Source organism: Rissa tridactyla, chromosome 10 (assembly GCF_028500815.1).
Source record: "Rissa tridactyla isolate bRisTri1 chromosome 10, bRisTri1.patW.cur.20221130, whole genome shotgun sequence".
Lineage (NCBI taxonomy): Eukaryota > Metazoa > Chordata > Aves > Charadriiformes > Laridae > Rissa > Rissa tridactyla.
The window spans coordinates 16647964-16673856 of NC_071475.1; the positions used below are offsets into that span (position 1 = coordinate 16647964).

The 25893-nt window shown below is 42.4% G+C and overlaps 1 protein-coding gene across 2 annotated transcripts in view; it reads right to left on the bottom strand.

Moving 5' to 3' along the window:
- The window catches only part of FGD5 (FYVE, RhoGEF and PH domain containing 5), a 102632-nt gene that overhangs the window by 26261 nt on the left and 50478 nt on the right, over positions 1 to 25893 (bottom strand). Inside the window, exons 6-11 of one of the 2 annotated variants that reach the window (XM_054216115.1) lie at positions 13793 to 13944; positions 11587 to 11743; positions 10922 to 11006; positions 7896 to 7946; positions 6286 to 6344; positions 17 to 88 (exon numbers count right to left, since the gene is read on the bottom strand). In XM_054216115.1, coding sequence (XP_054072090.1) covers positions 17 to 88; positions 6286 to 6344; positions 7896 to 7946; positions 10922 to 11006; positions 11587 to 11743; positions 13793 to 13944 — 576 coding nt within the window. Of the gene's footprint in view, positions 1 to 16; positions 89 to 6285; positions 6345 to 7895; positions 7947 to 10921; positions 11010 to 11586; positions 11744 to 13792; positions 13945 to 25893 lie in introns of both variants that reach the window. The other variant, XM_054216114.1, reaches the window with a different exon arrangement.

A 25893-nucleotide genomic window follows, 5' to 3' on the forward strand; every position in this document is an offset into this window, starting at 1 on the left:
TGCCTGCAGCACTCACCCTTCCTGGCTGGAGGAGGCCACTCTGCCCTCTCACACTGTGCTCAATGTGTACCAGCTTCTGCAAGTTTTCCTGGGGGAGAGAAACAGCGTTTAGGAGATTGTATGATGACAGTTCTTTAGACAAGCAGAGAAACCTTCCCTCACCCCTCCTCACCATTTTATTTGTCTAAAAGTGGTATTTCAGAATTAGGTTTCAGAGAGAACTGAGACCAGGGATTTTACGCCCAGGTGGTCTTCTTCCAGTCTTACAGGTTTTATAAAACCCCGTCACCTGCATTCACATCTGCTGTGACCTTCTACACTCCCATTACCTCTGATACCTTGGTTCAGCTTCAAAAGGGCCTGCTCACTCCATACGGTATTTATACATTGGCCTCTTTGCTGACTTTCTTGCTCTGTGAACTAATAAACTGGAAGAAGAGGCAAAGTACAGTATCTGCTCCAAAGGCCTGTGCATTAGTGGCATGCCATGAATAATCCAAAGCATTCTTTGATACTATAAGACTGTTGCTAGGATTATCTGGAGGTTTACATTCTATGATAATGGATTAATGGCTTTGCAATAGGGGGTTTAGAAGGTTAACTAGTAAGCAGGCAGTGAAGCTGCATTTCTGTTTTACTGCTTTGCAAGGATCAGGAAGTTCATTATCAAACTCTGATACTATTAACTGCCTACCTGGCCTTAAAGCGCAGTCAGTGGGCACTGGCATGTGGCACGAACTTATCTATGAAGATGGTAAATAAGATTAATCTAATCTAGCTAAGACTGTGCTCTCATAAAAAAAGATGGTATTGGATGGACATACAAAGGAGGAAGAAGGGATGTCTGCACCTTTGCGATATTGCTAGGGTCTTTTTAGATCTCCTTCAAATTCTCCTGCTAAAACCAAGGCTTGTGCTGAGGATTCAGCTGTGGTTTTATCTGATCAGAACAGTAAAATGGGCTGCACAGCAGCAATGACTCATCACTGGAATATGTCTAAAAATTATGAGCCTCTTGTCTAAGTTAGTCATTGTATCCTAAATCCTCATCTACACACCCAGATAAACTACAGACTAAGGACCATATTTGATATAGCTTCATGACCTGGCAGCCCTTGACTACAGTTTTCTGCTATGACAGATTATGGTCTGTTTTCCTATGCTCCATTGACTGGCATTAAGATACCCCTGGGCTTAGTTAGACTCGATTAGATCGTACAATGTATCTGCCTGATACAAATCAGTGCTGTCTACGGAACCAGCTAATTAGGAAAGCTATCACAGCTACCAGAAAGAGCATATCCATGTCAACACGATGGTCTGTCAAGGCTAATTTACCCTGGATTTCAGCTAACATAATTAATGTACCTATCTCGGCTTGCTTTTTGAGATAAGCCTAAAATAACCTCCGTATGTTACTGCCCTGGTGAAATATTACATTTGCTTAGCATGATACTAAGTTTAGTTCTTAATCAGTAACTGCATAGCAAACATACAGAAACACCTACAAGCCTTGACCAGCACAGGGCTGCACTGTGACCATGCAATGTAATTGGCATTGACACATTTTCAAGAAATTCAGCTGTCAAGTATCTCTTTGGCAATGCAGGAAGTAACAAATGGAGTTTTTCAGGTCACTTCTAAAATACTATAGGCCAGCAAAATGGAAACAGTGTGTATAAACTAATAGCACAGGAAATACCAGGGAACATGGGACAGCTGACACTTCCAGAAGACATTTGCAAAGGACTTTCCCATCACTAAAGGGTATTTTAGCCCTAGCAAAACTTGTCAAATTGACAGCTTCCACAATGGAAACGTGTTCTTCATCTGCAGAGAAGGCAGTGCCCTCCTGTGAGCACACTCATGGCCAATTTTAGTGCTACTCACTGCGGTTTCTACAAGAGTGAGAGGAGAAGTTGCTGCCCCTCAGATACACCGCAGCTTTTCCTAGGGCTGCTGGCAGAGGCGCCTGTTGTAATGCTGACGTTTGCAATACGGACACATGTTCACCAGGAAATGGACAGAGATGTATCAAACTCATTTCCTGTAGGAAGTCAAACAGCCATCACATGTGAAGGACAGAGATTTATCCGCGAATGCGGGCGGCTGAGAGGGCTATAGTTTCCCTAAAATTCCCTGTTTGTACAGTTTTCTTCATTCTCCTTAAAACTGTCTTCACTCTCCTTTCAAATATCCTTCACAAGCTATGATTAAAAAATGAAAACAAAGCTCCACACGAATATTACTGCAGAGGTGGGTGGCTGAAATCCTTCTCTGACCATTTTAGTGGTGAACTGCAGCTTCCATCATATTATCATTATGTCTATGCAGGAGAAACGCCTCCCCAAGGAATTCACCAGCTGTTAATAGCAACAATGATTTATAGCTCTTAGCATCTCAGGGCCTCTAACAGATTGTAGAAGTTCAGAGAGCAATACAAACCCTGCTTAGTTCAAGTACTGAATGTCTCCTAGAGTTACAGATAGACTTAATGCTGTGTGGTGACGGTATGCCTTATGCCTCTGTTTGCACATCTGTGAATTGCGAATAATACTTTCCTGCTCGATTAAAATGCTGTGGAGATAGTTAATATCATAATGCGTCTGAAAATCCTGGGTTAATAGTTCCTAGGGAAAAACTGCTAGAGTGTTACTGTCATGAAACCAAAAAAGCTAATAATAAATCATTGATATTCTGCAGAAAATGTAGATGATAATTCAATGCTCCTATCAGATTTTTGGAGTGTAGTTTGATGAGTTGATAAGTGGCAGCAGAAATCTTCCTCCTTCCAGGTATATGCGAAGTCTAAATTATTGCTTAGAACTTCAACCAGATACACGACAAGTTATTAACGCTCTGTCTTGAGTGACATTGTTCGGTTTGTTCTGTAATTAGAGTAACTTCTTAAATTCTTTGTGTTATTTAAAATATGAGAGACAGAAAAGAACGGTGGCTTTTGTGAATGGGATATTAATTCAGAAGAACAGTCTCTGATTTAGCAGAATATTGAACTTGATTCTTATGAACCTGCACCTTCACAAAACCCACAGCATTCACACAAATGGGAAAGAAGGAAATTTTGTTTCATCTCTTCCAGGCCACAGCTTTGGAAAAGGGCAGATGTGCTCTGATGATATGATAAAAAATGAAGGGTAAAAATCTATGTGGAATTTGCGATGAATTTGTTCCAAAACAGACATTGTTAATAGCAATTATTATATAGTCTGTGACATCTGTAAAACCCAGATGATATGGTGATGTTCTTCAAATTAAAGCATGGCTTAGTGGAGATAAAATCATTGCATGGTAATGCAACACAACAAATTTGATTTTGGCCAACAATGTATACTTCTAACTTCAGAAAAGTATTCATACAAATCTCCCATAAATCTGAGTGAAATCTAAGGAAGCACAGGTGCCAGATAAAGACGTGTGACATTGATCTGTTAGGAACTGAGCTCTTACAGTTCCCAACCTCTAATACAGGTATCATTAAAGCTCTGAGATTACTGTGGAAGCTTTTCCTGACATCTCGGCTTTATGATGAAATATTTATTATTTTAGTACAAAGAATGCTTTAGTAATGGAGAAGTATGATTATAAACTCTTTGCCTGAGGAGAAAGAAAATCAGAATCAAACCTGTTAAAAACTTTGCTCAGTAAGTCTGTAGTTTCAGAGTCATTCTGTAGAGTAGCCAGATTACATTTCTTTTTATGATACAACTCTAGACTTGTTAGACTACATCCTTCCTGCAATCTACATCTGTTCTTTTGTCTTGGTAACAGAGTAGTGTTTATGTAGTAATTAACTACTGGTTATTGCTGTCAATGCTGAACATCATTCAGAATTAGTCTGTATGAACATCATTGTTTCCCTGCAGCTTGCTTCTCTGCTATGCTTCTTTCTCTCTCCTTTCCTTCTCCCTCTTCACCATTATGTTTGGCTGTAATGCAACTACCATTTAATCTACAAAGACTTCCCTCCCAACTTTTGTCCCTATCCTATTTACTATAATGGCTGATGACAAAATAGTTTGTGCTGATACCCAAAGTATCTTTAAATAAAGCTGAGAGTAAGCAACCCAAGAGATCAGTGTTTACACTTAGCAAAGCTGTTCAGGCTGTCTGCTGACAAGTTCACTGAACTTGGTGCTCTGAAACAGCCCATGAACACACGGGCTCCAGCTATGACCTTGGCACGCGTATCAGAGACATGGCTTTTAAACCTGAGCAGCAGAGATTTCCAGATGTGAGCAAAAGTCAACATTCTTGGCTCTGGGTTCATTTGCTGCAAGCAGATGCTTCCACTTCTCTGGGCAAAGCATGAAAGCTTCAGTTTTAGAAGACAAAGGGCACCTTGGATTTTGAGACTCTTTCTTTCTTACTTCCCAAGCTGTTGCAAAAAAACGTCCTTCATCTAGTTGACCTACTGCGTTTTTACTATGTAACACAGTCTGAATTCACTGCTTCACCCAGAGCTTCCATTCCCCTGCAGAGGGCAAAGGTGTTAAAGGGAATATGCTGAATCAGCAGTGCTGGTGCGTAGCTGTGGTGGCCTCCAACATGTGTCTTTCCCTAACAATTCCTGTGCATTCATTCCTTCAACCTTAAAATCCTCCCTGAAAACAAGATCTTACTAACAAGGGTTGACATTTCATTTCTTCCCTTTGTCTGCATTGATGCCCAGGTTTTTTTTCTCTTTGTCTCTTCAATTTCATGTTTTGGTTCCTGAGTAATTATTAACAACCCTCTCTCTGCTCAGTAAATGAAATAATAAAGAAGTGAATTGAATGCCATCTGTAATTAACCAGAGGGAAGGATGTTTGCAATGCCAAAGAGATTTTTAATTTAGCAAAGGCACAGCAAAATCCCAATGCAGGATGTTAAATTCAGCAATGTTCAAATGAGAAATAAAGTGCGAAAGATTCCCAAAAGATATGATACATTCCCAATCACTTGAAATCCCTGTGACCCAATGCAATGATAAAATACTTAAGATGAGACACCTTTTGAGAAAGAAACACTTCAGTGTAATCACTCACTATTGGATGAAATGCAGGATGCTTGGACTGAGGTGCTTTGTTCTCTAACATAGATGCTGTTGAACACAAACCACATAATAGTCAACATCTGCCTTAGCAACTGCACATACTCCTTGGTAATCTAAATGCCTTGAAAAGAAGTGCTTAAAAATGGCATTTTTTGAAATTTTGGTCTGTATTATGACTATTTTCTAGGTCTAACAAGCCGAGGGTTTTATCAGAAAAAGAAATGTAATGTGGCCTCTTTACAGAATGACTCTGAAACTATGGACTTACTGAGTAACATTTCATTAGACTGCTTCTTTCTAACTACTTGAGCTGAATCCTAGGTCTGTGCAGCTAAAGCAAACATGGACCTCAGTACAGAACTTGGCTGCAGGTGTGAGTAGCTAGTATGATAAAAACAAAGGCAGTGCCTTTAGTTATCAAAAGGTCCAGCAAGTTGAATTCCTCTGGAACCTGCTGTATCTGATACAGATCCTGTATCTGACGGTCTCTCTGCTGCCTCCTGCGCCTCCCAACACTGCTTCTTACTGATGTCAATAGAAAACCCCTGTCATCTTAGACAAAAATCAGACCTAGGTCCTTGGAAACAAATGATCATAAGACCAGCTATATGGAGGCTATCTTTGCCAGTACATTAGGATTCTAATATCATGTAAGCGATATTAATAAATAACACTGACATTACAAAAACTGTTCATTACTTTGGAAAACTATATTACTTACCTAGATACCTAAATCTGAATTTAGACATGAGCTCTAGCCTATGAAAGTCTTGGCCAGTCTATTTGGTTGTGTGATCATTTGCAATACTATAAACCATGGCCTATGCTATGATTCTATGATTCTATTCTTCTGAAATAAAATGGGATTCCAGAATTGTGGAAGTAAATGAACTCAGAACATTTGTGATGTCTTCAATATTCCATATCTAAAAACATCCCAGGCTACAAATAGAACTATGAAAATTCCCATCTCTCACTTCATTGCTCCAAATATCATTTCAGCAACCTGAAGAGGGGGAAAAATTTGTGCTGCTTGCTATGGTGACTTACATCTCGCACAGCTGCATTAAAGGGCATAAGACCTACCCCTTATCTGCAGTACGGTAAACCAGGTCTGGATAAACCTTTGAGTCTCACCCTGGAGGAGGCTTCAGAATTTAGCAGAGATATGCATTCACTTCAGCAGAAAAGACACTACCGATCAGGAGAGCGTGTGTCATGGTAGGACTCACCGCTTGGAGCATGCTGTCATTGGCTCGGTCTGTGATTTCAGAAACAATGAATAAGGCAGCTGAGGGATAAAGCAAAGCAAACACCATAAATCACATAAACGAATTGGAAAATAACCCCAATCCCTTCTGTTTGCAAGGGCATCTCTAAAAAAAAGCGAACAACATCCCCAGGAGCAGCAGCTCCTTTCATTTCTTCGGCACCTTCAGAATGCAACTGCCTAGCAAATTTAAGACACAGCACAGTGCTGTCAGTTCCCCTTCCCTTCACCATTCTCTTGTGTGAAACTCTGCATCATACTTGTGCTGACCAAGACAACTCATGAGGTCCTTTTTAAGCACCTAGCATGGCACAAAATCTTTTTGTGATGTTTTCTAGTTGCAGATTTTTGACAATTGGAGCTTGTAGTAGGGATTGATTAATGTAACCCAGCTTTAGTCATCCAAAAGCATGGGAATCTAAAGTGATCTGTTTCCCTTTACTGCTGAGGGAGAGGACAGGTCATCCCTTTCTGACAGAAGTGTGTATGAAGTGGGGACATGAATTAACACCTGGATTCTCCACTGGCAAATAGCCTGGGCCAGGGAATGTTTGCTGGCCCTACAGCAGTGGCATAACGTGCCTCAGGTTCTTATCTCAAATCTCTTCTTCTGTGGAACAGGCATCTGTTTCTGGGCATAATCTGGGAACATGGTAGCCACTGCTGGCCAGAAATGTGGCAAGCGTGTGCTAACCACAACCAGGAGAGGCAACTGTGGCCACAGGGCTTGAGTGTCTGCCCTGTCCTTGTTTAAATTACTGGTATAGATTCTTAGTAACTAGGGTCCTAAATCTTGCACAGGACTCTACTCTTGGTCAGAATGGGCTGACCTTCAATCAGACCTTATTGCTATGAGTTGGTTTGGATTTACACTCAGCGTAACAGAGAGGTGAACTGGTTTCATTAATGCAAAGTTATTCCTGCTTACCCCAGCCTGGAAGCTACTACCACTGAAGCCACAGCTAAACCCTGCTTTGATTTCAGTGGGAGTGAGACAACTGATGTATCGGAAGGGACGGTGTTAGCAGCTGAACAGCTGGATTTGTCCCTGATTGCGCAGAACTGATTTTTATGCAATGTCTTACAAATTAACTTAGGCTTAAGGAATCCAGAATACAGATATATATTTCAAACCTCCCAGGTTTCTCCAAAGTTCACAGAGCACAGCAGGCATACCATAGATAATGGTACACAAATACGCAGGTGGAACCATCCCAACTGACTTTACAATGACAAGGCCAAATATGGACAGAGCCAAAGAGGACTAGGATTTACCCGATGACTGGGGCAGAATTACAATGTCTGTACTGTGCTTGTATAGATGGTAATTTCTTCTGTGAGTTCATCATGTCAAAACCATAGGGAGCCCACTTGTTTCAATGAAAAAAATAAAGGGTTCTTGCCCTAAATAATTTGTCTATATTAGTAATCAGTTCTTATAGATCTTACATCTAACCTATTAACACAAAATCTTGAAAACAATCCTCTTCCATATACTACCAGTATAGATCCTGTACCTCTTTAGAAGCAGAGTTAGCAAAGCACAATTTTATTCTACCCATTTCATTTTACCTTGTGTGGCTTCATACTCTGTAGAGTCAGGGCAAAGATTATTCAAGTAATCTGTAGAAGATAATCAAACAAGCATGGACATCCATTAATCAGAACAGAGATCCACATAATTTGTAGTGTTATTAGCTAAAACATAAAATACGAATCATAGAATGGTTTCAATTGCAAGGGATCTTAAAGATCACCTAGCTCCAACCCCCCTGCAATGAGCAGGGACATCTTTTACTAGACCGGGTTGCTCAAAGACCTGTCCAACCTGGTCATGAACACCTGCAGGGATGGGGCATCCACAGCAATGTCCCATATCATTTTATTCCTAAATAATTAAGTGCATATAGCCTCTTTCCAAAGCAAAACTCATCTTTGTCTGCGTTCTGCTTTGAGAGTCAATGCAAGAGCATTGATACAATTGATACAGATTTGGACTCATCACATAACTTGTCAGGTATAAATGAATACACAGAGAGTGACAAAAATATTTCCTTGTTTCTTAGCCAAGAGAACTGCTGAGTAGCACAACTTTACAAATAATTGTTCTTTGAATGAATTATATTTTCCCATCTGTATGAATGGTGTTGGCTGTAATGATGGACTTTCTATATTTATAGTAAATGAATTATATGAATTTTATAGACACAGTAAGGAGACCCTGGTTCTGTACATGCAGAGTTCAATGATTACTACTGAACTTAATCACATTCTGAAAATAGGTTCTGTAAAATACACAGAATATCACTTACATTTACAGGAATTATATTTGCATTATATACAAACCTTTAAGTTTTATTTGGACTACTTGTCTTGGATCATCTGGGTGTTTATGCTTTCAATTACTGTAGTATATAAGTGCCACCATTTTAAAACCCTAATCCTGAAATACTTCATTCTTATCTTTCTGATGAATCCAGGCTCCTAAATTCTGCATCCAAGAACATAGGCCTCTGTGCTGAGAGTGGTGCTATGCATGGATATCCATTCCCTTGAGTGTCCTACCCATATACATTCCTCTTTCCAGTGCTGTGCCATCCCTAGCGTCCTGAAATCTACCTGGCTTTTACATGCATTCAGGAAAGCATCTTCCTGTACTCAGTCAAGCGGGAAGGATTTGTGCAGTGTTATCTATCAGGCAATATTTAGCATTCCTTTTCACAGCTGCAAGCTCTGTCCTTGGCTATGGACATTTAACTGAGTGGGCAACTCCTTTTGGCTGTAGTGCAGTAATTGGCAACCGATATCCTCATAAAGTACCCTTCCTTATCTGGTAGAAACAGCCAGTTATAAACACACAAGTACACCTGCATATTTTAATTTTTTTAATGACGTCTAAAGAATCTGAAGGACTGCACTGTTTCAGACCCACACTGTCCTAGCAGGCAAAGAGGGGCTTGGTTTCTTGAGGTAAAGAACTGAAGCAGTAAACCGATTTTCTGGAATATCTTTATCCAGCAGACCTTATCTCACTACACACAAAAGCCTTCATTTTCCCCGTTAGTGCCAGTAGCTGGGACAAGGAGGAGCTCAGGTTGCTTCAAGCATAGATGGAATCCAATCACTGGAACTGCACTGAAACCCTTCCAGTTCTCTCACAAAATACCATGCTTCATGTTTGCAGTTTACATTGCGGACCACAGAAATGGGCAGAGAAAATGGAGCATTTCTGGCAGGGACATGCCAAGTCCTTTTTTCTTAGATGCAGCATTTGTGTGCATGCACTAAAAACACTGTGAGGATGATGTGAGACTACTAAGTACTGCAACCCGCAAGTCTGGAAAGTTGCCCTTACTGTAGACACGCCCAGAGAGGGAAGCAAGTCAGACAGAAAAAAAAGTCCTATTATTGGCATCCGGTGTTCATTTGTATTGCTCGTACTAAAAAAGCAAAACCAGCTGTGAATAATGAGTTGCATCCTTGATCAAAGTGTCTGGAGCAAGATGAAACTGCTGCTAATCTGTGCTGTGAATAAAAATTTCATATGGTCACTTTGTTCTGCTGCATTTACAGGAGTTCCTTCTAATATGCTGTGCCCTTCATCGGCTGTTGAGTATGGGCAGGGTTTATGGCTTCCTTTTTACTGTCCCACGCATAACTCATCTTGCATCCCTCTCCACCCACACATATACATACTCCCAAAGCATTTCCCCATCTTTATGTCTATGGATCCCTGCTCTTTTGTGTTCTGATCTGACTAAATTACTTGACAACACTGAGATTCATTGTTACGTTTCACCATTTCCTTCCCCAACCAGTTCGTTAGTTACAACCCTAAACTTCACAATTCTTTCTAGGGGACACATCCTTCTCCAGAAAGTTTGCTCCCCTCACTGGCTCAGACTTGCTAGATTTGCTGTGGCTTACAGAGAATGTGCCACCCCAGGGAATACAACCCCCCTTGGAGAGACTCCAGGTGGGAGCGACATATATGGTCCTGAATGTAAAGGGAAGGCATTACTGCAAATGTAAAATCTGTAAATGCACTGTTAATGTAGATTTGGATCTCTGACTCCTACTATGCAGAGAAATTGGACTGGGATTTTGACTTAAACTTACCACTAGTCTTAGGTGTACTGTACCTAGGGCTTAGGGTGCAATACTGGGTAACTGCTTTGTTGATGGAGTAGAAGGAGATGGTGCTTGCCACTGTCACACAGGATGCAGTGCGGAGTCCCCTTGCTGAGGATTACTGTCCCCTACTGTCTCTGATAATTGCCCTTGATACAAAAAAAATCAAGCCTGTTTGCTGGCAATGAGGCTTACCTCTGCCTCTCCTAATTCACAAAAGGAAAAAGCCAAGAAGGAATGGCTAAAAGCACCTGACTTCACACTTTTTTGTGACCTTTCAGCGTGGTTGTGCTGAAGAAGTGCCTGCTGCTTCCCAGGCTCCCTGGTATTTCCTGAATCCTGTACTAAGCATATTGGAGTTCACAGGAAATCCCACACTGCTTCAGCGCTATTTTAGCTGAATAGCACAGTGGAGGCACAGAACATCATGGGAGGGTTTCCACTGAGTACCTTTGAGAGTGACTGACCTGTGAGCAGCACACGGTACTGGAAGACTCGCTGCACCACTTTCAAAAGCTGGTGTTTCACACTCTGAGGGCTGCCACCAGAACTCTGCTGTCCTCAATGGAAGGGAAAGGAAACACAAAGATCAGGGATGTGTGAGTTCAGCAGCAAACTGTTGTCTCCATGTGATGTGTACTAGGAAATTTTGCTACCAGTTGCATGCACAAATTCCACTGAATCATTCCCAGTTTACCAGGCTTGCTAGGGGGTATTGTCTTTATGACTACAAAGAAGTACTGTAAACAGTTTCTTTTGTATGGCATCATTCACAAATAGTTTGGACTCAGACGGTAAAGGGAGGAAAGCGAATACGATTAAGAAGGTAAAGGATGGATAAAGATTTTAGGGTGGCATGTGAAGACAGAGGTATCGTATCTCAGTGACGCTTGTCATTGTTGGTCCTTTTCTGGACTGAAAGATTATTCTGCCTGCAACTTTTTAGTATCTTATTTCAAGACATGGAATTGAGCAAAATACAGCAAAGGATCTCCATGTGATTGAGTTGGAACTGAATGTCCAGAGAATGTTTACAAGAAAATAAAGTGAGGTTGTGATCTGATTTAATACACAGACGGAAAAGAAGTAGCAACCATGCACTAGTGCAGCTAAAAAAACATGGGAGACTTACCTCAAACTCCTGAATTATGGTAGCCAGTTGGGAATATTTAAGGCAGGTTTCATCTAGCAAAGCCAAATTCCTATCAAACTGCATAATGTATGCTGTGTGGTGATTCAGCCTTGATTTTCTGGAGAGAAAAACATCAGCAACCTTCTGGTGTTCCTCCCTAAAGCCACAGAAAGAAAAGAAGCAGCAAATAAATAAATAAGAAAGAAGAGGAGCCATACTTCTTTCTCATTGTATTAGACCCACAGTGGCTAAGGACATTGTGCAGCTAAAGCCTAGGTTAAATCACAGAATCATAGAATTGCCTAGATTTGAAGGGACATTTCAGATCATCGAGTCCAACCACCAATGGCAGGAACGAGGGAGTGCTTCGCTGACATGCTGGACAACAAAATGGGCTGCTGTAGAACGGGCTCCATGAGGGGCTGATCCTTCGGCTGTGCCTTTGCCATGGCAGCACTGTGTGTCCCTAGTGGGGAGAATGTCTCCTTTCTGGACACAGCTTCTGCTTCTCTAAACAGACTTTCCAGCTGCTGCAGTGCTTTTAGCACTGGTTGTGGGGGATAATATAACCTCTTCAGTTGTGACATCATATCTTCAGCTCTCCTTCATTGCCCCCTTCTTTGCAGTGCCCCACCATCATCTGTCACAGCACCCAGTAGCACAATATTGAAATATTTACGAAGCATGAACAAGGAGAGAACAGGACAAAATTTGAGATCACGTAAGAGTAATCATAGTTGAGAGAGCAATATAAGTTCCTGGGTGTGTTAGAGCAACACAGTGTCTGGGTGAACGCAGACACAGGGAAGGACTTACTGGAAGGTTCAGGGGTGGCGGTGACCTGGGAACCTGTATGAGTGCAGCCCTGTGCCATGTGTCATTCTGTTCTGTTGGCAGCGTTTGCTGTGCAGCCATCTTTTTTCCCCGGTGCCACAGAGTAGTTCTGCACAGAATCTTAGGGTACTTCCAGTTGTCTCCCTTTTGTCTTAGGGAAAAGGCAGCATGCTGCTAGAGTAGGGCTGTGATGCTGTGACTTCTTTAGGACACAACAAGTCATTTTAGATCCCAGCTGGAAACACCACTTCTGTTTGTGTGTATGAGTGTATAAATCATAAATCAATGATGAAATTTTTTAAGTCTTTCTGCCATTTGTAACAGTCCCTTCGTGGACATGAACCAATTTACAGTTACCTTTAGCCTTTTCTTTTCTTGTGTGCTTTGACTTGAAAGTGCAGAGCTGACAAGGAGAGCTGTGCCATGCATTTAGGATTGTTACTGAAAAGTTCTCCTGATCTAATTGACTTCCTTAACTGTTCAGTGGCAGTGCTGCAACAGGATCGGCCACTCTCAGTGAGCACTGCCTCCTGGAGTCCAGCAGGGTGGAGGTGTGGGGGTGCATGGTCCATCATAAGCTGCCAGTGCCATACTAGTTCAGTCTAGGCAGGGTCTGCACTGGCTGCTGTAAGCTTATTCAGCTTGGGTCTGCAGGGGTAATTGCTCTTAGACATTCTTGTTCCAGCAGTTTGATAGATTAGGGCCTGGCAGCCTGGCTTGAGTCAGAGGTCTCCTTAACTGAATGAATTTTGGAGCTTTGTCTGTCCTAGGCATGGTCTTATTCTCTCATGGAAAGACTTCGCCCTGTGAGGATGTTTGGCTTAGGTGGAGTCCCTCAGCAGGCTGACAGTGTCTGTTTGGCTTGGAAGCCGAGCCTGTGGAAAGCCCTGCCTTGGTGCTGGGAGCGATGGGGTTTGCTTATCTGAAAGCTACGCGTTTGCTAGGTAGATTTCTGTAAGCAGATGAGATTCTTTAGGATCAGTTCTGATGTCTGCTGTTCCTGCCTCCCATGGCACGAGTCTGCAACCTTCAGGCCATCAGTGCGAAGCCGGTTGGTGATGACTGTGAACTGGCATCAGAGGACAATGCATCTGAAGCAGGCTGTCCTCACACTGACTGATGGGGCCATTTGGGAGTCATGGGCTACGCAATGTGCAAATGTTTCAGTGCTGGTTTCTTACCCTGACAGCCTCTACATTTACTTCCTGCCTGCCTGTATGCAAAATCTGCCAAAGTAGTTCAGGTTCTATTTCTTTCATCTCAGCCGGAATCCCAGCCTCCCTGCTAGTGGGATCAAGGGAACACTGACAAGTTCACCCACCTGCTGTGGAGAGTATGTTAAGGCCATCAAACCACGCCATTCTATACTTACCATGTAAGGACTCTTTCTTCCAGTTCTCTCAGGATGTCTTGGTGTAATTCATGAAGTTCAGGGAGTTCACTTAAACCCTGCTTGAGTTTAACTTCTTCCTGTTCATTTTCGTCTTCTTCTCCAAGCACTTTCAGGACGCCTTCATAGAAATCCTGTGAACAACAATACAGAAATTAGGTAAACAGACTTAAAGCCTCTCTTCTGAAATTATCATTACATTTTCTTGACTCCTGAACTATGCTTTCTAAGAATTGTAAGATATACCATCAATAGTGATAGAGTGTGCTCAGTATAGCAAGGAGATCATAGCATATGTTTTCTTCCATCCATTAGTTCATACACATTTTCAGCTGAATTCCACAATGCTGTCAGCTCAAAATCGAACATTTCACCTGACCAAGCCATCAGACCCTTATGCATACAGTAAGTTTGATATCTTTTTATTTACCTTGCATTTTTTCCTGCTTTTCTGGGCGTAGTTGGTCTTATGTTTATAGTGTTTCTTAACCAGAAACATAATTTTAAAAAATGAAGGATGAGATTCTCCTGTCACTTCACTGAGTCCAACAGCTTGACATGAAAAACCTCAACACCTACATGTCTTGTGCTAAAATTTGCAACGCTCGTCTCCAAATCTGAACTCAGAGGAAGAAGCTATAAATTTAAGCTTTGGAACAAATCATTTTCCCTATGAAACCTAACCGAGGCCTTTTCTCCTCATCTTAGAAACGGTTTTGATCCTGAAGTGGTTCAAAAATTATGTGGGCAATATAGAGTAATTTCCTGTATATTAAAATGTAGCCAGCTCTGGTACGTAATAGGGCACCTGTTTAAGAGTGCCTAGCAAAATGTTTCCCCAGCTTTGACTTGGAAGTGAAGAATAAGGCCTCCACCTGAAACTGCAGTGATAATTTGTATTAGAACCCTGGGCATTAGAAAATCATCCCAACAGCAGCCAGCAAATATTTTGTGTGCAAAACATTGCTTAAAGTCTCCTTCATCCAGAGCTCTGGATGCTGAAATGTTTTCAGGTCAAAACCTGATTCCTACAGAATCCATCTTCTCTGCTTCAGATTTGTAAAGGAGCCCTTTGCTGGCACCTGGATACTCTCGAGAGACTTTGGCCCCTGTGGTGCCCTGGCCCTTTCTAGGTCCCTGCCACCCACTGCTGTTTCCCCTGCCTGCTGCTGCCAGACACATCTCCTCTTCACAGGCAGGGACTAGAGGTGCTGAGGCATTTGAGGCTGCCTGGGCTTTGTGCAGGTCTGAATGCAAACTGTAGCAAAGGGTTGCAAGGCAATGCACAACACAAGAAGGCAGGAAAGCTGATGCTGTGCAGAGGTACAACTAACGCTTTGCTGCTGAGTGGCCTGAGGCAGGTTCCTGACCCAGGAGTTCTGTCTGCCTTTGCCAGGAGCTGGGGCATCGAAACTAGATGGTTTATCTTCATAGCAGTATCTGGTGTTCAAAAGCAGCAGCCTTCATTCAATAAAATTAAAGGGCTGCTATTTCAGCACCTGCTTCTGGTGAGTGCCTTTTCCAGTCTTTTTCTGCATCCCAATAAGCCATGAAGTGCATGGAGTTTTTATTGCAGAAGATGAGGAAAAAAGGGGTGGTAGTGAAAAACAGAGTAAATAATCAAAACAACATCTGAGTAGCGAAGCCACATTAACTGTGAGGTTTGAAAGCTGTCGATGACTTGTTTTGGTGCAGCAGCTGCAGACTAGGAGATTGCAAAGCTTCCTTCCTTTAAAAATACTATCTTTCCTTATCTGACCTTCCTTTCTTTTTTTTGTGTTTGAAGGTAAGGCTGAGGGATTGCAGCATTCTCTCTTATTGCTAGCCAGCCTACACATGCTGGTTTTTTCCAGGAAGTACCTCAAATCGGTTATTGTTTTTAAATTCAGCATTAAAATCACTTGAATGGAGGCTTTGTAGCTGAATATACTTAGATTCACTGACTTTGAAGCCAGGAGGGACCATATTGAGATGATATGATCTAGTGTGGTCTGGTCAGTAGTCCAGACCACAATATTTGCTAGAATATAGCATTATTAGGAAAACAAACAACTTTAAGACAGAATCTACCACTTTATGGATATGCTAACACTGCATCCTGAGAAAAAAAAACAAAAAACAAAACAAATCCCAAAAGAGACTTTTGGTGATCTCACAAAGGGTCAGGTAGCTCATAACCACATGCAAAGACCAAGCATCTAGTCACAGCAGAGCTGGTGTTGAAGCCCTGGTTGCATCCTGTCAGACTAAGGCCATCAAACCAGGAGCTGGTCTTCCAGCAGGTTTGCACTGAGCTCTGCTTCAGCCCAAGATCTAGTGTCAAGGAAAGCTTTAGTGTCTGACCAGCCTGGCCACATCCATGCTGTGAATGTATTTTTTCACATGCTACTCTGCAAACAGTGAGTTATTATTAAAATCAGTGTTTTTTCAAAGATATATTAAAAACATTCTCTGTCTGCCCATAGAAGCCAATTCATCAGAAAAAAAATGCAGCTGTTTTAACAATTGCTGAGAAGGTGATTCTGCTGGATGAGTTAATAGAAATGGCAGTGAGATTTTTCCACTCAGAGACCATTTCCTGGCCTCCTACCCCACTGCATGTGATGTGGCCAAATGTGCGGCGAAAGGAAGCAGGGGCTTGATAAAAAGAAATCTCTAAGGTCGCACAGCTCATTGAAAGGTGCCAAGCTGCTTCTATCCAGCCCTGAACCAGGATGTGATAGGTTGAGTATCTTCCTCTGTCAGGATCTAGCGATCATGAAACCTATTGCCAAAATGTCGAATTTTATTCCCAGAACTTTTAGGCACAATCTTATGAACTTCCCTGGGCTGTACTGGGATTTACCACAGCATTTCTCATGACTCTGGCTTCTGTCTAGTTAAGTTTTATAAGTACGTGGAGTAATTAAGTAATGGAGTAATTAAGTACACAGAGTAATTAAGGAGGAGTCTGAAAGAAATGATTTCCGTGAAACCTGCTAATGGCCAGGTATGAACAACTCAACAGTGTATGTTTCGCTGGGGATCCATATTTTACATTAAGTAGTCCACTTTAATCAAGGTAGCGGTATCGATTTCAGCATGCTGGGGATCTGGCTGGTATGACTGTGGTTCTGCTGAAAGGTTCTATAAGGAGCAGGAGAGCCTCTGGGCACAGAGCTTCAAAATTCCTCTCTCCTCACCAGCAGGAACTGACTGCAGGCAAGAGCAGTTTTTAGTCCCCTCAGATTCATTCTCGGCTTTTCTCTTGTAAACACTGTCAACTGCAATATACACACTGGCTCACTATGAACTGGGATGACTGGAATATCTAATAAATACTAGCCAGAACGAAAGTCGCACGCACACTGGTTTTTTTGCACTATGACAGATGAAGCATTTGTCTTCTGAAAAGCCACTGGAACTAGATTAAAAAAAAGAACACGATGACAATTTTCTTTTTGACTAACTATATCCTGGATAAAACAAGATAATAAAAAATTCTGAAAGAGTATTATTGTATTTCCTAATTATCTGGGTCTGATTTCCACAACGTGTCCTGCCACAGTACCACAAATAATCCCAATGTTGTGCTATTCCAGCTCCCGTTTTTTCTGGTGTGTGAGTGAGCCTATCTAACTACATATTTCAGCCAGTGTACACTCCAGAGGCTTTCCAACCAACTAAGCCAATCAATCCATCTTCTGGATGCTTTTGCTAACTCAAAGGAATCTGCAACCTTTCAAAGTCCTCAGTCATCATAATTAATCCAGACTGGGGAAAGGGAAAGAATCCAAAGGGTTCTTTCAGCTTATTGTGCCTGGGGAAGTGAATAGCTGTAGAAGTTCACTACTGATGTGCTTAAGTAACCTATTATGTTATAGAAATGTCATCTTTTCCAAATTAACATTGAACAGCTCTGTATCTGTCCACTTTCCACCACAGCTGAGCAACAAGATTAACACTCTTTTCCCACAGCATCTCAGTGGATTTAATTAGTCATTAATTGCCTGGCCCTTTGATTATAATGAATTCTCAGACAAATTATTTAATTCCAGTTGCCTGGATAGCCAGCTTCCTAATGATTAATAAAAAAACCTGCAGCATAACAGTAATCACTATAAACATCCATGAAAAAAAAATTCTGTCACTATTGAAAATGCTGATTGCCTGGGAAGCCATTAATCAAATGCAAAGTGCTTTTGCAGTCTCACTAACTCTAATCAATCATGGCACCTGGAGGTCTCCAAGTCTGTCACCCAAGCCCCATGACTGAACACAGAAGGTACCAAACCCCGAGTCCATATAATTCCCTGCTGTCAAAACTTTCTTAGAACAGAAGCATGAAGTGAAGCCGTTCAGTTCAAGGCTCTGGCATGAGAGCTCAGCCTCATCCAGGGCGGCATGAGCCTAAGGATCTCACTCCTGTCTTATGCCTGTACCTGCCCCAGTGTTTGTGTGTGCATGTGAAAGCCTAACACAAGCTTGCTAGGTGAGAGAAGATTAGCAGCTTGGCAACTATGCTATAAAAACACATTTTTTAAACATAAAACTTTTCATTACATTTTGGGCACCCATAAACAAGCCCTTTGCAGCCATCCAATGGCCAAATCCCTAACATCACTGAAATAAACTCTATAAATAATTAAGTGAAACAAAGAGGATCTAAAACCAGAGCCACAAAGGTTGCTTGGAGTTTTTTCTCTTATTTCATTTGTGTACGTCACTAACACACACTTGGGTTCTCTGCTGGAAATGGCAACTGTAATCTGGAGCCTATTATAAGGGCATGAGACAAGGAGAAACATGGGGTTAGTTTCAACAAGATCTTATGGGTTATGTGGAGCACTGTCTAACTGTCACATGCTTGGCTCTTGGAGCAGAATCTGATACCCTCTGTGAGGTGATGAGGCTCACTGTAGGGTGCTGGGATATGAGATGCTTTAGAGATGCTGGCAGTGCCTGCCAATGCCAAGAGGGAACAGTGACTACAGGAGAGTTTGAGGGAAAAAAAAGATTTAGGTACCTGGATCAGGGCTACAGAAAGGGAGCCCAATTTGACCCTTTGTGAGTGGGCCATGGAGGACAACAGGCAATCTTACTGCAACCCAAACTTCATACAACAGCAGTCTACACTGATTGCATAAAATGGTGCAGGCTTTTACAACAACTTCCACTTCTAAAATTAAGGTGGATTCAACAGATCCTGCATATTGCAGGATCCAATGCTCTTTTGGACATCTAGGCATGATGTCTGAGGGGAGGGTGAAGAGTTCACAGGGGGAGAAGAGAGTCTCCATATTAAAGCTGAATGCAGGCATGAGATGCCGTACAGTATGCCCTGAGCCAAGTCTGACTCCTGGGTGGTTCTTGGAGGTATCTTGATGACAGCCAGCAGCCTCTCTCCTAATGATGAAAGTGAAAGTGGACCCCTGAATTAAAAAGTGGCACATCTCCTGTAGCAGAGTGGGTGACCCTTGATCTGCACTGAGCAGTGATCTTCCCAAATTTCTCATTACTGAGCTCAGCAAAAACAATGCCAGATGAACAGCAGAAAATACTACCACAGCAGACACAATTAGTCTTTTATCCTGCCATTGCAGGGTACAATCTAGGTCAGGAGCCCTGACCTCAACACACACTCACAGGCAGTCAAACACACACATTCATCCAAAACACTGAAAATGAGTTTCAGAACTGGCAAGCTGTGGAGTATGCATTGCGAATACTGTATTGATGGGGCTTGTTACCAGGGAATTGTCCTGACGTCAAATGTGCTAGTGTGACTTCCCTCTCATTTTAAGAGATATACAGATTATCTGAAAGCTATTTTGGCTCAACATTCCCTTTGCAGAAGCTCCCTGGCTGATACATAGCCATTTTCCCACTGCCAATGAAGACAACAATGAATAGATAAATGAGAAAAAAAACAGCCTACTGTAAGTGAGGGCAGGCTATTCTTTTGTGACAGTGCATCTTTAGGCTTTTGTAAGAGCTTCAGAGGGTCTAATAGCCAGCTAGCTCTTCATTTAGCCAGCACGTTCCATTCACTAAAGCATTTAATTAGGAAAGTAATGACTTGATTGGTCCAGCAGAACTTTGAACATCATCCAAGAAATTCACAGTAGTAAAAAAGGCTCAGCCAATCATTCACTGGAAGTGTAAATAATTAGAAAGATGGAGTTCTGTTTTGTCTAACATGTAATAGTGGCTCCTGAAACAGCTGTTTATTTTTTGTTCCTGAGAACGTGCTGCCCATAAGAATTCTGAAAGTGGGATTTAACCAGTGAGCCACGCTTCACGATAAACTGCACTGAGGTACCTTTGAGTTAGTGACTTGCGCACTACGATGATTTTGTTGTTTTTTATTTCCTAAGATTTATTTTGCAGTCATAAGCCTTTGGATGGCCAGTGCAGGGTTGGATCCCAAACCGCTCCAAAGGCTGGAGAACCATCATGTTATATCATATCATATTCATATCCATATCCATATCCATACCTTCAAATGCTGAGGAAGCATAAATCTGGGTCTTGCTGTTTCTAAGAATTGTGGCCCATTGTTTTGAGCAAAATGCAAACCAGGAAACAGGATCAACTTTCTTTGAACAGGGAGGTGTTTGGGCTGGTGTTTTTTTGAGCGCAGAGCTGTCCTTTTAGGTACCTTAATTCAGTAAATGCCTCGGAGGGAATTAATAATTACTTCAAAGGGTTTTATGCACAAAAAAAGGCGATTTTATATACAAAAGCCAAAGACAAAATAACCGTGAACATGGTACACTATCAAGCAAATGCTCGATCCCATACAGGCTGGGATCCTGAGGCAGTCTGAGTCACACCAAGTCTGATTTCTGTACATTTAGTAAAGTCATTTGAAATTAACTGGCTGAAGGAGAGCAAATAAACCAGAATCTTGGTCCTTGAAGGTCATGTGCAAAACATTAGGGAAAGCAACATGCAGCATTTTTGTTCAGGAGCAAGCACTAAGAAAAAGATGACAAGTGCAGCCTGCATTACTGGGGAAGCAAAAATGGGAGAAAAGAATGACAAAGTTAGAGGATTAAATGATCCTGAAGGAAATGCAAAGACTAATCAACTTTGGAAAACTAAATTGTGAGTACCAAGAGATCAGGAACTTGGACTGCAAGGCCCTGCGAGTCCCACCTGCTCAGTCCAGAATGAGTTCCTAACTCCCTGCTCCAGAGAATTGCATTACCTTTGAGTAGGGCAAATAACAGCTAACCCTTTAGATTATTATCACTACTACCACACCAGCTGATACCGAGTTTGTGAGCTAACACAATGTTTCCACTCTTTCAGTTCAATAGCAGAGTGGGTGTATGGAAATGTCATCGTTTTGGCAATCAATCAATTTATGAAAGTCTCCGCTGAAAGGCCAAACAGATTCTGTTATGCTGAATGAATAGCAGCTCCAGCCAAGCCTGGAAATGAGATGGGAAACTGCTCCTGCTGCAGGCTTAAGAAAAGCCTTTTTTTCCTTTTTGAAAGTGGCTAGGGTGCGGTTTAGTTTCTTGCCTTTCTTACCAACATGTGGTTTTACATAAGAAAATGAGACTTGAGACTTGAAGATGAGCATTTAGAAACGTTTTTCATGAGAAAGTCGGTGATGGGGAACAGAGAGAAATGTTTGCCTGAGCTGAGATGTGCTGTCGAGGAAGCCTTTGGTCCTGTCTGGCCAGGAATGGGGTGTTGTACCTTGAGGGCAGTTCGGTGACTCTGTGGTCACTGGTGGTTGACATCTGCCAGTGGGACCTGTGTCAACAGCGAGTGCACAGCATAGCACAATTTTTTACTGATCATAGAATCACAGAATCATAGAATCATAGGGTTGGAAGGGACCTCTGGAGACCATCTAGTCCAACCTCCCTGCCAGAGCAGGGTCACCCAGAGCAGGTTGCACAGGAACGCGTCCAGGCGGTTTTTGAATGTCTCCACAAACGGAGACTCCACCACCTCTCTGGGCAGCCTGTGCCAGTGCTGTGCCACCCTCAAAGTAAAGAAGTTCCTCCTCATGTTTAGGTGGAACTTCCTATGCTCAAGTTTGTGCCCGTTACCCCTTGTCCTGTCACTGGGCACCACTGAAAAGAGCCTGGCCCCATCCGGACACCCACCCTTTAAGTATTTGTAAATGTTGATAAGATCCCCCCTTAGCCATCTTTTCTCCAGACTGAAGAGACCCAAGTCCCTCAGCCTTTCCTCATAAGAGAGGTGTTCCAGTCCCCTAACCATCTTGGTAGCTCTCTGCTGCACCCTCTCCAGCAGTTCCCTGTCCTTCTTGAACCAGGGAGCCCAGAACTGGACACAGTACTCCAGATGCAGCCTCACCAAGGCAGAGTAGAGGGGGAGGATGACCTCCCTCAACCTGCTGGCCACACTCTTCTGGATGCAGCCCAGGATGCCATTGGCCTTCTTGGCCACAAGGGCACAGTGCTGGCTCACGGTCATCCTGTTGTCCACCAGGACTCCCGGGTCTCTTTCCACCAAGCTGCTCTCCAGCAGGTCAGCCCCCAACCTGTCCTGGTGCAGGGGGTTATTCCTCCCCAGGTGCAGCACCCTACACTTGCCCTTGTTGAATTTCATAAGGTTCCTCTTTGCCCAACCCTCCAGCCTGTCCAGGTCTCTCTGTATGGCGGCACAGCCTTCCAGTGTGTCAGCCACCCCCCTCAGCTTTGTGTCATCAGCAAACTTGCTGAGGGTGCACTCTCCCCTTGTCCAGGTCATTGATGAGTATATTGAAGAGGACTGGACCCAGTACTGACCCCTGGGAAACACCACTTGTCACCGACCTCCAACTAGACTCTGTGCCCCTAATCACTACCCTCTGAGCTCTGTCTTTCAACCAGTTATCTATACACCTTACTGTCCATTCATCAAGCCCACTCATCCTAAGCTTCCCTGTGAGGATGCTGTGGGAGACCGTGTCGAACGCCTTGCTTAAGGCAAGTCACTTGATGTGACTATTCCTAAGGCTATTCTAATATAGAATCATAGAATTTGTTGGGTTGGAAGGGACCTTTAAAGGTCATCTAGTCCAACCCCCCTGCAGTAAGCAGGGACATCTTCAACTAGTCAGGTTGCTCAGAGCCTCATCAAGCCTGGCCTTGAATGTCTCCAGGGATGGGGCCTCCACCACCTCTCTGGGCAACCTGTTCCAGTGTCTCACCACCCTCATTGTAAAGAACTTCTTCCTAATGTCTAATCTAAACCTACCCTGCTCTAGCTTAAAGCCATTACCCCTTGTCCTATCGCTACATGCCCTTGCAAACAGGAGTAATTAGTTCATTCTAACTTTTTGCACTATGACAGCATTGAAAAGCCTCAGTTATGCAATAACACCCCTGTAGTCTGATGGACTTACATGTTGTAAAATTGGTAATGTCTTCTCTAAATTTCCAGAATACACACTGGGCAACAGGTGAATATAAAGATCCAACAGTAGCTGGGATGGGAAAGGTAGCAGTGCTGGGACTGTGGCTTTCTATATTGAACATGATTGCAACAGAGAAACCTGCAGATTATTTCTGAATGCCACTGCAGTAGGTAGCTATCATGCAGACATCAGCCTATAGCAGTAATGACGGGGTATGGTAGGGCTATAGGCACCCGATGAAACACAAAAATGAACCCTCTGATCCTGTTCCCATAAAGATTTTTGATCTCTTCTAAATTAAAGAGTGCCTGAACTAGCAGTTGTGTGAAAACAGACTGTCTGTTCCTCTCTTCTCCCTCAGTATAACCCAGGTGCCATTCATACATCCTCACTACTTAGAAAGCCTACTTATAGAAACAATTCTTATTTGAGAAACTTGCTTGTTGACTCTGCTGGAAAAAGCCTCCAGTAGCCCCTATAGGAATGTATGCATTTGGTGACAGGGCAAAAAGGATACTTTTCCACTGCAGAAAAAAATAATTTATTAAAATTGTGCACCCAAAATTTCATCCTAAAATTGATGCGGATCTTTCTGAACTTTCTAACTTGACACCATGGGAACTGATCAGGGAAAGCAAAGAGCGCATGGTTACAGTGATTCTGACATTTCACAACCTGTAAATGGCTTAACTTTGCAAACCAATGCATTCATTCAAGGGTTTACTTTAGGCCCATCTGGACCACCTCTTATTTTAGTTGGAAAATTTTAATTCCTCTTTTGTTGCTCTAACTTTCATAATTAAGGAAATAATGAGCATATGCAAAACACTCATAAGAACCCGCTACTGCAGTGGGATGGGAAAGCGGGGAAATAAAATCCCAGCAAAATAGGATTCAGTGGAATATTTCATTACAGGACTGAAACATATTTGAAAACCAGACAAGTGCTTCCAATTAAAATTGATGATTGACAGAAACAGAAGAATTTGCCCAGTCATAGGAATGCTATTACGGGCATCTTTTCCCTGATAAATTAACCTGCTGAACCAAACCTAATGATTAAGTATGGTTAAAATAAACCCAGTTTCTCTCATGCCTTAAAACCTTAATTCCAGGACTGGCAGACCAAGCTCCAGGTAATGTTACTTATTTTCTGTAATAAACATTTCTGCTTAGAAAGTGTCTGAGTTCCCCAGCGGGAGAGTAGGGAGTAGTTATATCCTTGAGTCAAGCCAGGAAAACTCTCTTTTTTCATTTCCTAATATCTTTGAGCCAACTCTGGAGCACTGCAGCAGATAAAATTAGCAGTCAAGCTAGCTAATCTTTGAACTGTAATTTTATGAAGATTCTTTTCATTAGGGATTACCAACAGTTTGGAGTCCATCCAGCTGGAGGGGAGCAACGTGCACTTGCATCCCTAAGTGTTTCTAAACTAAAAAATTTTAGCAAAGATATAAACCAGATTCCCTGTCCCACGTTAAAGTTGACAACTTGGAAAAGAGATCAAAAACGACATTTCCTGTTCCCTCCAAATGATTTCTATAGGCAGAAAAAACAGGATTGTTGTGAAAATGCATAAATTGTTTACACACAGAGCCTCAGAGCCAAGTTCACCACACAGAGATTTACCAGAGGAAGGAGAAAAGGGCAAAGCAAGACCTGAAGGGACTGGGAAAGTCCTGAAGCATCCCTTTGCTGGCCCAGCAACAGCATACGCGAGGCTGACAGTAACACGATGCTATAGGAGCCATGAAGGTGTGCAGCCATTCATGCTATGGCTAAAGGCACTGAAGCATCTTGCAAGATTTGGGTCTATATATTGAAGATTTTCCAGGCCACATTAGAGAGCCACTTTTATCTCCTAGAGGTATATGGAAATCACCAGGATATAATGCAAAGGAGAGGTCTCTCCTAGACACCTCCACTAAATACAGTGCACTGTACACACACTCTAGTTCAGCCCTACATTTGCATGCTGTCCATAATGTAACAAAGTACAAATGTACTTGGAAATGGAAAATTAAATAAATTAAGAAAGTTTTACTTAGATGCATCTAATGAAGATGCAGAGTGGTTAATACTCTCTGTGCATGGTAATTTTCTGTGTGTATATTTCACTTCTATTTTGATTTTGAAAGTGGCAGAGAGTTTTTCTTTTTTTTCTTGATAATGCTTTTGGAAATCTCAATTTCAGTAAGGAGTTCTGTGGGTATTCTTAATGATCAGAAGCCCCATGGTCCATAGGTGAAAAAACCACCTCGGCTTCCTCAACAGACAATGGATCACTACAACTGTGTCTCAGTAGTGTCAAATAATGTGTTTGGCTGTGCAGAAATCTGAGGAAAGCCAGGATCGATGAGGCAAATGGCTAGGCAGGTTATCATCCATTTATCAAAATACTGTTAGACTCCAGCTAAGCAGCTCAGTCCCTTAAAGCGTTTGGTTCCCAGCTGACCAGCTTGGCAGTTTCTGATTTGTTGAAATGCCATCGTCTGCAAGGTGTTTGTCACATGTAAGGCTGCTCTCCTGCCTCCGCTGCCCAAGCCTGAGAAGGCCCTTAAGCTTTGGTAGCTTGCTTGAGAGGCACAATGAGCAGGCAGCGATACAATACTATCTCACTACTTCTCTCTCCATCAGAGTTCCTGTTCACTGCTAGGGTTTGGGATGTCCTCCAAGGACAACCTGGGGCTACTTTTTGCCTTCTTGGGGAATTTCT